General features: G+C 36.8%; 1 protein-coding gene across 2 annotated transcripts in view; it reads right to left on the bottom strand.

Moving 5' to 3' along the window:
- Positions 1–14,486, bottom strand: part of MSR1 (macrophage scavenger receptor 1) — a 79,007-nt gene that overhangs the window by 24,000 nt on the left and 40,521 nt on the right. Inside the window, exons 8-9 of one of the 2 annotated variants that reach the window (XM_077848947.1) lie at positions 7,379–7,432; positions 4,404–5,179 (exon numbers count right to left, since the gene is read on the bottom strand). In XM_077848947.1, coding sequence (XP_077705073.1) covers positions 5,136–5,179; positions 7,379–7,432 — 98 coding nt within the window. In that variant the 3' untranslated portion in view covers positions 4,404–5,135. Of the gene's footprint in view, positions 1–4,403; positions 5,180–7,378; positions 7,433–14,486 lie in introns of those variants that run through there. The other variant, XM_077848946.1, reaches the window with a different exon arrangement.

Below are 14,486 nucleotides of genomic sequence, written 5' to 3'. Positions count from 1 at the left end.
AAGCAATTAACAAGAATTATTAAATATTAATGTAATAACAAAGTTAGGTTGTTCCACTTTTTCAGGGCCTTTTAACCCATACTCTGAGATTCTGAAGGGGGTGATCCTGCCCAACCCATCACTTGGTATTGACCTTACTTGGTTGGGCAGTGAGTGTGCCTCACTCTCTAAACACCACAGTGATTGGTCAAGGAAAAATTCAGTATCTAAGCAGAGACAACAAGAGTTCTTCTAAAGGAAAGAAGGTATCATTCTTTCTCGGACATGGGTAGATGCAAAGATTATGCAACACAGCAAGAGCCTAATCAACTATGAATTTATATATATGCTATATATATATACATGTACATATATACACAGAGTGAGAGGGAGGGAAAGGGAGAGAGATACTGAGTCTAAATGACTTAGTTAGAACTCCTGGATCCCACCATGCCTGAAGCAGAACCATCTCTTAGAATTCTTAATTATGTGAATCAATAGACTGTTTCTCAATTAAGCAGATTACCGTTATTTCCTACTTAAAAAATTCTTACAAATACATAGATGGCAATTATTTGACAATAAACATTAGAAGCAGCTTCCCAGGTCATCCTGTTTCTCATGAATTTAATCACCATTGGTTCCTGTCCTCCTAAACTGTATTAACCTGACAGTTTTTATTATTTTATGAATTCCATAATATAAAAGAACATCCCTGAAATGTGAAAACAAAATATTGAAAAGAAACAAATGAAGGTGAGATTGTTTTCATAACTACAAAAACAACAGAATGTCTCAAATTTATTTATAATACAACTGGGCCTCAAGAACTGGTTGACAGAAAAAGAGAGGCAGAGATTCCTGAAGCAGATCTTCCTCATTCTCAAAGTTCCAGGCCTGCACAGCATCTATTTAGACAAGACTGCTCACAGACACCAACAGTTCTTGATACCTTCCTGTTACTGAAATACATCTCCCCAAAATGTATCTGTGGAAGTCCTAACACCAGGTGAGACTATATTTAGAAATAGGGCCTTTATGGTGACAGGTTAAGGTTCATTGAGACCATACAGGTGGGGCCCTAATCCAACAGGACTAGTGTCCTGAGGGCACCCTGATCTTGGATTTCCAGTGTTCAGAACTATAAAGGAATAGTTCTGTGTTGTTTATGTTACCCAGTCTGTGGTACTTTATTCTGGCAACCCGAGCAGACGAATACACTTCTCTCGCCCCCTGCACCCCCCACCCCGCCCCATTTTGTGTTTTAGATTAGTTCCAAATGAAATGAGAAATAGAGTACCTCAATGGGTATAAATGTGAAAATACAGCTTTCTCTTTAATTCATAAATGAGAACCAAATACCCATCCCTGTTATGTCATGATCTGAACACAGTAAAAAACCTTTAACAAAAATAATTAATTTGTCCCTGAAATGCCTACTTTAAAGGCTTAGAGATTCTAATTCTTATGTAAAAGACTACAAAGGTATTTATTAAGGACCCACTAGATGTCTCAATATAGTAATAATAATTATTCACTTGGCTACCTTCTGTGATTAATACATGTTATTTTGGTATAGAAACAGCGTTTCTAGATGCAGGTGATATAGTAGGTAACAGTTTATAACAGGAGAATATAACAGGACAGTTTGGTATGGAAGATGTTTTGGAATAAAATAGATATCATTTTGTAGGGAAAAAATGAATTATGCTAAAACTTGTGGAGTTTTGGTAACACTTGTGCACAGAAAAACATTTGTGTTCAGGTAAAGGAATCTACCTTTCAGCATTTCTAGGAAATGAGAAATCAGAATTACACAAAACTTCATTAGGAAGAAAGGTGTTTTTCATTTTGCTAAAGAATTCACATTTGGATTCCTTTAACTAGTTCCCTACAATTAGCATCTGAAAGGTTGCTGGGAGTAAGTGGAGCACCCCAGGAAAGAGGTGAGTCTGTAGGTTAAGGCACAATGGGAGCTATTTCTTAGACACTGCATGTGCAAGCAAGTTAGCTGCATTGTTGTAGGGAATTTGGTGTTGAGATTCCCAAGTTTTGCAGATATTTCAAGGGGACTATGTTTCTGAATAACAGATCTGGGGCAGAGACTGGAGGCAAGAGCTGAAGTAGTATGTGAAGGTGAAAACATAAAAGATGCAGATTAGTTGAGAACGCTTTTTTTTGGAATTTGAAGTAGCAGAAGTCATATGGTAAGGATTTCCTCTCCTTAGCATCTTTAAATTATAGGCCCATTCTAGAAAACCAGATTGCTTATTACAAATCCCTTTCTCTCTTTTCCTTCTTTCTTTCATCACATATTTGTGGTATTTACATATAAAAATATGTAAGACTCGTGTGGGTGTGTTGAATGGAGTCATAGTTACCAACAGGGACTTTGGAAATTGATACGTCTGGCTTTGAATTTCTGCTCTTATATTTATCAGCAGTAAGCTTCAATTTCCAATCTATAGAATGGGAATAATAATAGTATCTAAGGTACTTCTGAGGATTAAATGAGATAAAGCATCCAAAGCCCCGGTGAACACCCAATATTCTCTAAATGTTCATTGTTATAATTATTTAGTGTTTGGAGGACAGGTTTCACTTTGGTCAGTGGAATGCTTTGAGAAAGACCAGAAATCACTTAAGATTGTGCTGAGTCCTCGGTAGAAATCAATGGGAAGACAAATTGATATTTCATATCCTCGTATGAGTTTCAAAATAAGACACTCTAAATCCACATCCTAATTATAGGCATGAACAAAGCACAGTAAAAAATACTAACCAATGACACATTGCTAATTGGTATGTTCAAGACAGAGCCTCACACAAAGTGTTTCATCATATAACAGGAATTTTGAAACACTTACCCTTCCAAGTTGGGTGAGAACAGAGCAGAGGAACTCTTGTGACAAGCATGAGAGCTTGGTATAGACCTGTTTTTCACTGCGCATTACTCAAAGTGGTAGACTTGTGCATGTGAACTGGGCATTCAGCATCTATTTTTGTCTCAAGAGAGAAACGACGCCTTTCTTCCCTAATTTGTAGTTGAGGGTGTCAGACAATGTATGAACAGAGTCCCCTGGAATTGTCTCCCACAATCTCTAGGATCAGAGTCATGCTGTGGCCAATGTCAACCGAGGCCTGCTAGTAACGAAGAGGTTCCCCAGGTGCTAGCTGTCCCCCAGCACAGAGTGGGGTAGGAAGTCACATCTGATTAAACCACGGGCAAAGAGATCCCACTCATCTCCATGTGTCTACAATAATGGGCCAGTCAACGTTGTCAGTTTTCTAATGTTAAGGACCATCTGAAGACTAGCTGATTCCTCTACCTCCTCTTTTTTTCTTTTTTCTTTTTCACGGAGACTTTGGTGTCATGAAGGTGCAGACCCAGAGAACCACTGACAACTCTAATTTGTTTCAACGTTTCTTGAAGCTTTCTCATCAGCACAGTCTTGGGCTCCTGCTTCGTCCTTCAGAGCCTGGACTCTTGTTTTATGAGGTTGACATTTTGTTCTGACCTCTGTCGACAGCTTCTGGCCTCTGGCATGCACTCTGTTTAGTCACTTCTTTTATTTATAACTTATGCTCTTCTGCTTGGCTCAAACTCATTGATTTGCGATCTGGTCACACTCGTGTTTCTCTATCTAATGTAAAATCTTATCTTATTCTCTAGCATCTCTCTTTTTGTCCGTGACATTTATTTGGCTTCTCACATTTTCATTGTGCTTTCACTCCTATTCTGATTACAGATTTTACATGTCTGCGTGGTACCAGCAAGGAACAGCAGTTCCAGTTCAGAGAGACCAGTGTGAAGCATACTTTACGTGTTTAAAGCACTTTATGGTTTTACAGAGCATTTTCCCACACACAGTATCTTATGTGATCCTTACAACAACCCTGGGAGATAGGTGTCATGATGTCCATTTTATAGGAGAGGGAACGGAAGGGTTGAGAGACACATGGGCACACTACTTAGAATTTACTAGAAACTTAAGACTGTGAAGACTGGGACTAAACCTTGAATGAAATGAGAGGTGTCAAAACATGATCTGTTATTCTACATATTCCTTATTCCTTTTTTTTTTAGTCTTCCTTTTCTTACCTTTTCCTTTTTCTCATTCTTATCCCTTTCTTTACCTACATAAAACATTCCAGCTCTACTGAAATATTTCATCATCTTTATGATCTATAATTGTATTTAAAGTATAAAATACAAGAAGCTTTTCAGAATAAAACATTTCAGCATTATTGTTTCATGAACAAATGTTCTTGCTTGAAATAGCTAGGTATTTAAGGAAACAAGTTCTGTATTTTGGTCTAAATGTGTTGAATGAACTGTCCAAGCTCCACTTAACTTCATTTATAAACTTGAAAAAAAAAAAAAAAAGGATAATTTGTAGAATAAGAAGACAAGAAAGTTAAACTAAGCTAATAAAAATCAATTTATTTTTAATATTTTAAGGAATTTAATCATCTTGATCTTCTCTGAACAACTGTAGAGTCCTATTCCTCTCATAATATAGTTCTGCTGTATTTTATAATTGCCCATGTACATGTCTAGGGCTTCCAGGGACAATTAGCACTGTAAGGTCAGAGGCAATAGTTATCTTACTAGCTCCTATGTCCAGCTCCAGGAAGTATGCAATGAATATATGCTGAATGAATGAATGAATGAGTGAATGAACAAATGTTCTCTTTTATGTCATCCCTATCACTTGTTGAGAGTATTGTTTTTGAATGTAAAGAACCCATATATAATCAGTATCCATGAGATGTCTCCTAGAATCCAATGGGTTAAATTGGGTTCAGTAAGACTTTAGATGAATAGGGTGGCAGAGGGCTCTCGGCCTGGTTCTGAGAAATGGCAGGAGCAGCCTAATCAGTACCTGGGAGGCATCCCAGCTCAGGGTGGTAGGAGATGGTGGTGATGGTGGGGTACTGGAGTGGGGGGAGGTATGAATGTGGGAACAGAGGCCCAAATAGCACAATAGGCCAGAAGAAAAAGCCATGTGGAAGCTGCATACCACACAGGAACCAAAGTCATTTGGAGAAGCCACCAAGGGATCTTGGAGTCGGTTGTGCTGATGACTTGTCCAGAAGTGAAGGGCCTTTTAATGAGATGGTAGCAGAGGGTGTCTTGCCCAACCCACCTGATCTTAAAAGGGCCCTGCCCAAATACGATCAGGGTGTTGTACCGGTCCTAACACATATATAAAAGAGGAAATTAGTGATTATTCCTTTTATATTTAAATCATGCCTGAAAAATATTAAAAATGTATATTAAAATAACTCAATATAAATTGTTATTTATCAGAATTAATTGAAGATATGGGGAATCAGGCACTTTCATGCAAAATAAATTGGTCCAACCTTTTTGGAGCCATTCAAAAGAAACCATCAAACTGTAAAATCCATGTCACCTTTGAACTACTGATTCTACTCTTAGTAAATTCGCTATTATAAAAATAGTTCCACAAGGTCATGTATGCAACTGCCGAATGTAGCATTTCTTATTAAAGCCAAACCATGGCAAATAAAAATCATCAAATGTTCATGACTAAGGAATAGAATGATGTATTATGGTAACTATGTTATAGTTATATAATGCAATAATGCATAGTCATTAAGAGAAAAGAGCTAGAGTCACATGTACCAACATGGGCAGGTGACTGACATATTAACTTAAATGAGGAAAAAGCAGAACATACTATATAGATCTATGTTTGTGTGTATGATTCTTTCTCTCTTTTTGAAACATTATGGAATTTTATATAGTCTCTATGAGGGGGTGCATGGAGGGAAATCTGGAAGCCATAAACACATGTACAGAGAAATATCTCTATTATCGCTTTCACAAAGAAAGTGTGAGCATAAAGTTCAAAACAGCCATGAAAATATAACTGAAAACATTTCTGAACATATCAGAAAAAATGTCCAACACATTTGATAACCTCAGGTAGCAGAAGACCAGGTGGGTGGGTGTTCAGTTTACACACTGCAAAACAGAGACGTTCTTTACTTGCCAAGTTCCCCCAGAGTCAAGGTTAAGTAGCTCAGAGGAAGTCTCAAGAAAAGGAGAAAAATAGATAAAACCACACGAAAGATAAAGATAGAGATTAACAGGAAGATAGGGAAGAGTTACACAAGGAGCAAGTGAAAATAATTGGAGTGACAAGGACAAAGGAGACTAGGTGGGATAAAAAGTATTACAGCAGATAAAAGTGATCACTTTAAAGGAGAAATGGACATAAAGGAGAAAAGATATACTAATGTTTCCATTCTCTTACTATAGTAGTAACAACACTGATAATCATGGAATCACGCTAAAGTGCTGTGAGGAGACACACAATATACTCAATGTTGTTCAATTGAGGGGTAAGCACCATCAACAATGCAATGATTGTGAAAAACATCATGTAATTACATTATACTTTAATGGCTGGCACTCAAGGTGGTGATCCTAAATTGTCTAAGGGTGGTATCCATACAGAGCACAGGCTAAAATAATTACTTTTGCTATAAGGCAGAGAAATTGGTACTATATTTTTTAAATAATAACTACGACTGAAAAATGCTAGATTTTTGGTACATTAAAGGATTAGCCATAATCGGTGTAAACCAGACCCTGGTGGGTAGAGATTATGAGCACTGTGTGTGTGTAGCAGCGGTTATTCCCACAGTCACACCTCCACTTCACATGCAACTCCTACTGGGAACACGGTGTGGGGATTCCTCAGTTCCTTTTCATAGTCCTTTTACTTGATCTGTGTGGACTTAGCCTAGACACACAGCTGGTTTAGAGCGTATATTGCAGACATCTCATCTAATATTTTGTTTTTAGGGGCCAATATATAGGAGGTCAGCAATCCATCAACAGAGATCCCTGTGTGAAATCTATTCTGTTGCAATTTTGAAGGTCTAGGATAGAGAACACAACCTTTCAAGTTTTTAGCAAAACAAAACAAAACACAAAAACCCCAGCCATCAGAAACCTGGTCTGCCAAGGTTCTCAGGTTATCTAAATTCCTAGGTGGAGCTGTTCAGTTAGCTCAGACAGTAGGTAAGGAGGCTGTAATTGTTTCTATTCATAAACTCGATTTTCCTTCAGCAGATTGAAAGTGGCTTGAAAACGGAACAATTTCCTTTGTGGAATTTTTAGAAAACTGTGCTCATCATGAAAACAAAATACAAATGGGTAATGAGACTCAGAGTTGTATAATTTAATCTATTTGTTTTACTCCAATTAGCATGCTTTATTTGGAGAAAACTGTGGCGGACATCCACAGAAACTCTGTGGATCAATGCCTAAATTCCCAACATTTGCATCGAGCCTAGACCACTATGATCAAAGGCTTGTTTATGACAAGGCACACAGAAAAACAATGAACCATCAACTTACTTAGCATGCTTCCACTCCCTTTGTCCCCCTTCTGGCCTTTTGGTCCAGGATTTCCTTGGAAATAAACAAAAAAAGCAACATTTTTTGTTGTTGTTGTTGTTGTTATTTAGGGCCATTTAATCATTTAAAAAATTAATTCCTGTAAGTGGACACAGAGATTAATTGCTTTAAATAATAAGAGCATCACAAGGTAATCTGGAAAATCAGTTTAGCACAACTGACATATTCAAATGCAGTGATGTTGATGCTGATAATAATGGCTCTTACTTTATTTTCACATTTAAAAATTTTTTTAAACTTATTTTATTTAGGGGCAGCCCGGGTGGCTCAGTGGTTTAGCGCTGCCCTCAGCCCAGGGTGTGATCCTGGAGACCCGGGATCGAGTCCCACGTCGAGCTCCCTGCATGGAGCCTGCTTCTCTTCTCCCTCTGCCTGTGTCTCTGCCTCTCTCTCTCTGTGTCTCTCATGAATAAATAAATAAAAATTTTTTAAAAAAAGAAGAAGCCTGTCATTATTCTGGGTAGGTCCCTTACATACATTAGCAAATTATTTAAAAGGACACTTTTCCATTGTGTCCCATTTTCCTAAAGCAGGCAAAACCGATGTACAGCACTTTTTGTGCTTAGCCATCTTGTTTGCCCTCTTCTTTTAAGTTCGATTTTCTTCCTCTTCCAGGAAGCTTTGAGTCCTTCATCTCATCTTAAACCCTGATTCTGTATTTCCCATTACACATTATCTCGTTTTCCTTTTTTTTTTTTTTTAAGATTTTATTTTATTTATTTTTTTTCATGAGAGACACAGTGAGAGAGGCAGAGACACAGGCAGATGGAGAAGCATCCTCTCCATGGGGAGCCTGATGCTGAACTGGATCCCAGGACTCTGGGATCACAGCACAAGCTAAAGGCAGATGTTCAACCAATGAGCCACCCAGGCATCCTTGGTTTTCCATTTCTTTAGAGGAAAGAATCCCAAAGACGGGCTGTGAATGAATTTCTGAGAACTGCTAAAATCCTGCTGACTTCATCCTGGGGGGAAGCTAGGAGGGTCTGAAGGGCATCTAAGCCTATAGGCTATGTTCTTTGGCTTTGAGAAACCTCATCTATTTACATAAGGGTGTGGTACAAAGGCTATCCTTTTATATGAGGGTCAGGACTTCAAATAGGTGTCAAAAACATTGTTAAATCCTGGGTCTTTGCTAATGGTGACTATTCACCCACAACTCCACTTTCAAAGGTATATCCACAAGATTATCTTTTAGTACTAAAAAGAGATTTTACTTTTTCCAACAAGAGATTTTAATGGTAACAATTGCATCTCCTCTGAGTAGGGCTATTCTTGCTTATTGATTCTTCTTCCAATGTTTCTCAAGTATTTATCTGTAAGTAATCACCTTCTTGGCACAAATGCAGGGCTGATCCTAGTACTAAGTCAGAATCTTTGCTAAGTTTTTGATTTCCCCCAACAAAATCAAGACCCTCAGTCTTTGCATCCGAGGACATAGTTTAAAACCCATGGCTTTGTAATAGAATAAAAAGAGCATTTTAAAAATTATTTGAATTATTTTGCTCTGCTACTTACCAGGTATGTGGCTCAAAACAAGTTTTCAAACTTTTCTGAACTAAAAGTGTATTTTTTTTAACAAATGAAAAAATAACACCTTCATTGCACTACCTTGAAAATTAGCATCAATGTTTATAAAGCATCTTGCCCATAAAGGGGTGAATATACTCTTATTGTTTTATGATTCCCAAAGCTTAGCTAGAATGGTCTGTCTCACTCTGGTTTCATTCTCAGTGCATGAGAGAGGGTTTTTTCATCTCTGTTGACTTTTTATGGCACAATTATTTTAAATTTTACTTTAAAATTTTAATCTTTATTTACATTTTATTTTTTGTTCTTTCCCTAATTTAGCTTACTTTGTCTTCATCTGTCTTTGTTTTTGAACATTTGTTCTTATTCACCATTTAAAGATTTTTTGATCCCCAATTCACCAGATTTAAAAATATAAAATTATACTGAAAGTAACATGAGAATTGAAATTGAGCACTTTTAAAAAGCATAAATTGTTTCCAATTAAAATTTTAGTGTGAAGATTTCCTGAAATGCCAGCCATTCCTTATCAGAGTATGATGAAGAGAATGCCTCTAATCACTTTGCATATATGATTACACTGTACATCATTATAGTCACTTTTTAATTGTGGTATAGTCATTTCAGGTAATGTGAAATTGGCAAAAAAAATCATTAATTTATAAAAAATACACAAAACCTTTCCTATTTTTTTTAGATATAGTATCTAAGTTTCGGATTCCCCAAGAGGAAAAGCCTAAAAATATTAAACAAAAATTGGGAGGGTGGATTCAAAAGGGTGTAATGATCAGTTCCAATTCTTTTCAGAGAAGATAATATAATAAACAACAAGCTTAATTTGATCATTTTAGCATTATTTAGTAAAAAGGAAGAGGCTCCCCCAAAAAAAAAAAAAAAAAAAAAAAAAAAAAAAAAAAAAAAAAAGGAAGAGGCTGTACATTGTTCTTGGGAGTCTTTTTATATCACAATTGGTTTTGGGTAGTTTAGGAATAGAAATGCTTGCTCAAGCCAGGGCACTGAGTGAATGACCGACTTAAATCCTGATAGCTCTAGGATCCTATGATAAATAAAAAAATCAGTTTTTAAAAAAAATTTTGGCTTTTTATCCTATACTACTCTTTTTAAAAAAAAATAACAAAATGAAACTTTTCATCTTATAAATAAATATAAATGTTTTATGTCACTCTACCATGATTCAGAGATCTCCTCACAAGAGGACACTCAGAAATTTTTTCTCACAGGTGAACACACCAAAAACCTCTTTGCTAGACAACAGAAGTGTATCTCTCCTTTAGAGAGTGAAACCTTTGGTTAACATGGAGCCCATGTTAAAACTTTGATTAACTCTGTCAAAACCTGGAGTTAATCTCCTTTCATATATGATACTCTTCAATCAAAAATAAATTTCTGAAAGCCACTGAAAAATAAGAAGTAAATAATATATAATAAATAGATATTCTAGCTTTAAATACAAGGGGAGGTGTTTTCATAACATCATTATGATTTCCAGCATTTTTAGTGCCCCTTCTATGAGGTAGACGTTAGGTTAGTTATTTTTACAGATGTGTCATAATTAGCCCACCTGTTCAGCTATTTCCATTTCAGGTGTGACCATCATCTATCCTAACTCTACTATTGCTTCCTATTTTCTGAAGTCTTCACCTTCAACCTTCTCACTAACCTTCCCTCTTTCCTCTGCACTCCTCTACCTTATCTTGTCATCAGCACTTAAATAGTATTCAAATCTCTTTCAGAAAACAAAACAAATGAGAAAACACAACAAACAAGAAACTGACTTCTTTCTTCTTTGAGACAGATTGCTCAAGAATTAGCTCTATCTCCTTGCTTAATCCTCAACACTAGTTCACCTCTGAGCATCCCCCAGTCTGGTTTCCACTCATCCCACTGAACTTACTCAATAAAGGCAACATCCCTATAGCAACAATGCAAAGAATGTTCTGTAGAGTTCATCTTACTTGACCAACTTTTAAAACTCTCTCTCACCTTGACTTTTTCATAACTCATTCCCCAGATTTTCTTCCTCACTCTGGCTGCTTCTGTTTAATCTACTGCTTTCTCTTCCTGCTCAGCCTGTACCTTTATTACCTAAGGCTTCATCCTAGGCCCCTTCTCTTCTCACTGTCTACTCATAAAATAGTATTAAAATCAATGATTCCAATAAACATTTATGTAATCATAGCTACAACTTTGTCTTTCTAACTCTGGCCTCTCATCTGAACTCCAAGCCCATATATTCACTGATCTATGAATATGTCCATGAATGACACAGAGAAAATGTTCAGTAATTATTTGTCAAATAAATGAATCATTTATGGTCTGTGGTTTTGGAAACTCCTAAGAAAGACCATAACTCACCTTTACAATCAGACTTTGAAAGGGTTCCACAAGTTTAACTGGAGGAAAGCGCATTACTTACGTGCTAGAAAATCTAAGTCACTCAGTGAGGTTATATCTAGAGTCCTCTAGGGATTTTGAAGATATGTAATGTTACATTTCAGTTAAATCCTCAAAGCTCTTTGAAGTAAATATGTCAGGTTATAACTTCTCTACCCTATAGATCTGTGGTATGCCAAGTCTTCCCCTTCTCTTAAGGACAGTTAATGAGTGAGTCTTATTTATCTTTCATTTCCTAGTACCTAGCAATGCACCTTGTATACATTATAAATACTTATTAAATGTGAAGGAAGGTTGCAGGGTGGGGAAGAAAAGCAGAGCAGAAGAGAAAATAGGGTGCTCTTTCTTAAACTATTTGCTTTGGATTCTGTCGATGCATTGAGTATTATTCAGATGGACAGGTATAGGATATGACAATAATTGGATTTTATTTCTAATTCTACTACCTTTGTTGGACTCTTTTGGAGGAGAAACTCTATTATTCATTTTTTTAATGTACCATATAACTAAAGTAGTACCAGGCACTGATGGCTCACATTTCTACCAAATTTGAGTTTTTAACTAAGGCAGTGATATCCTAAGGATATATTTTGTCAAAGGAATTCTTACCTTCGCCCTGGCTTTTGTTTTTAGAGTTCGCTTTCTCCACTCCTTTTTTTTTAAACTTAATTTTATTTATTTATTTATGATAGTCACAGAGAGAGAGAGAGGCAGAGACACAGGCAGAGGGAGAAGCAGGCTCCATGCACCGGGAGCAGGCTCTATGCACTGGGAGCCGGATGTGGGGTTCGATCCCGGGTCTCCAGGATTGCGCCCTGGGCCAAAGGCAGGTGTCAAACCGCTGTGCCACCCAGGGATCCCTCTCCACTCCTTTTCTTTACCAGAGATATGTTTCTCAAAGTGTGGTCCATGGAACAGCATCAACACTATCACCTAAAAACCCGAGAGGACTAAATATTTTCAAGGGAGCCCAGCCCCCAAACTACTGAATCAGAAACTCTGGGGTAGAGCACAGTTCACTGTTTTAACAGGTCCTACAAGTGATTCTGATGATGGGTCAAGTTTGAGAACCTCAGACCTAAATAAATTGTATGTATTTTTTTTAATTGAAGTATAGTTGACATACAATATTACAGTAGTTGCAGGTATACCACCTATTATGTATCTTTTAGGTCAGCACTGACACTATTTCTTCTGTAACACACTGTCTTGCTGTACGGAATTAATCAATTTCTACTTTCTGCTCTGTAGTATTTTGTCCTAACTCATGAATGTTTATTACTCACCACATTGCACTACAGCTAATTGCTTTTGCATTTTCCTGTCCCTGCTCCATAAGGACTGTGCTATATTTATGTAGGGCACACAGTGAACCCTCATAAAATTGTGTTGGCTTGGTGAATGAATCAATGAATGTTCTCTCAGATACTGTGACTGGAGGGCAGGTGTTGAACTGTAAGAGTTTGATAGTAGAAAAAATCCTAAAGTTTGTGTAGGCAGTAGCTACTAACTAACATGTCTATAGAGCTTGTTTTGTGACAGGAACTATTTGAAGTGCTTTAAGACATCTATTAATTTTTTGAATTTTGCAGAAATTCTAAAATACAGGTCCTGTTAATAGTCCTATTTTTAGATAAGGAAACTGAGGCATAGAGAGTATAAAAGATAGGAAGGTAGGATCTACTATGCTATTTCTGTAAAGTACCAACTATATTCTGCTACCCTTGTACTTCCCAAGAGGGTAAAGTAAATAACAAGCATGGGGTAACTATGTGCCAACATGAAATTCAAATTCAAATCACCTTGACAAACGTTTACTTTTCCCAAAAGAACCACCTAAGGTTAAATAGTGCACAGAAATGTTACAGAATGATTTTGTTGATTAAATTTTAGAAGAGAGGTCATTGTGAGAAATTTCTGGGAGAAAACTCGAGAGTAGGGAGCTGGCTCATTTTGTATTCCCAGCTCCAAGTACAGTGGATGAGAAAACATGGTGCTCAATTAAAAAAAAAAGGTAAGTTACTTCTTATTAAATCAGCTAAGTTGTGCTAGTTACATGTCTCTTTTGTGGTTTATTCTTAATGTCATCACTGTCCATGTGGGAGGGTTATACATAACAGAGAGATAGATGGTTGTGAGAAAGAGTAAGGTCTTCTTAGCATTCTCAAAATTTTTGCTGTGCTTCCCCTTCTTATGTAAACTTTCCAGAAAGACAAAGAGTAGTGATTCTAATTTACTCAGAGTGCATGGTGATATTCATTTATGAAGTTACCCCTTATGATTGAATGTAAGTAGAAAGTTACAACAGAAAGAGTCCCGAACAAAATTTTACCATGATTTGCCAGAGATAATAAATGATTACCTAGTTGAGAGAGATAGTAGATTAATACACCATTTTAGCTTTAAACTTAGAATACAGATAAAATATGTTTTCTCACTTCACGGAATTATTTCAAATTATCTTGGAAACTATAAGTAGCTTTGCAATTTTGTCAAATTCAGGGTTTTTAAATATATTCATCTATCACACACAAATTGCCCATTTAGAAAATTCAGCAATTCCTGAAGGATGTAGATAATTTCAAACAAATTAACAAATGAACACTACTTCCCATTTTGCCAAAAAGGCCTGATTAAAGCTAGACAGTTTTAGAGATGGTTTTAGAGATGGCATATAAATATACCATTCAGTTCAGGTAATTGAGTCTGATTGTAGCTTGCTTATTTGTGGCTAGCTGATTTTTCTCCAAGCCTAATCGCCACGACACAGTCCGTGAACACTGATACTATCAAAAATACCTCAACACAGCTATTAAAATTGCTAAAAACCAAAACATTAGTAACACCAAAGGCCAGTGAGGATGTGGAATGACGGGAACTCTCATTCACTGCTGATGGGAACGCAAAACGGTACAGACACTTTGGAAGACAGTCTGGTGGTTTCTTACAAAATAAACACAGGTTTACCATGAGGCCCGGAAATCAAACTTCTAGGTAAACTCACATCAGTAGCTTTATTCATGACTGCCAAAACGTGGAAGTACCAAGATGTCTTTCAAATAGGTGAGTGGATAAACACACTGTGGTACATCCATACATTAGA

The sequence above is a fragment of the Canis aureus genome, chromosome 15, assembly GCF_053574225.1.
Source record: "Canis aureus isolate CA01 chromosome 15, VMU_Caureus_v.1.0, whole genome shotgun sequence".
NCBI classification, from domain to species: domain Eukaryota; kingdom Metazoa; phylum Chordata; class Mammalia; order Carnivora; family Canidae; genus Canis; species Canis aureus.
The sequence above is the reverse complement of the archived record's forward strand: the minus strand, read 5'-3'. Positions and strand labels throughout refer to the sequence as shown.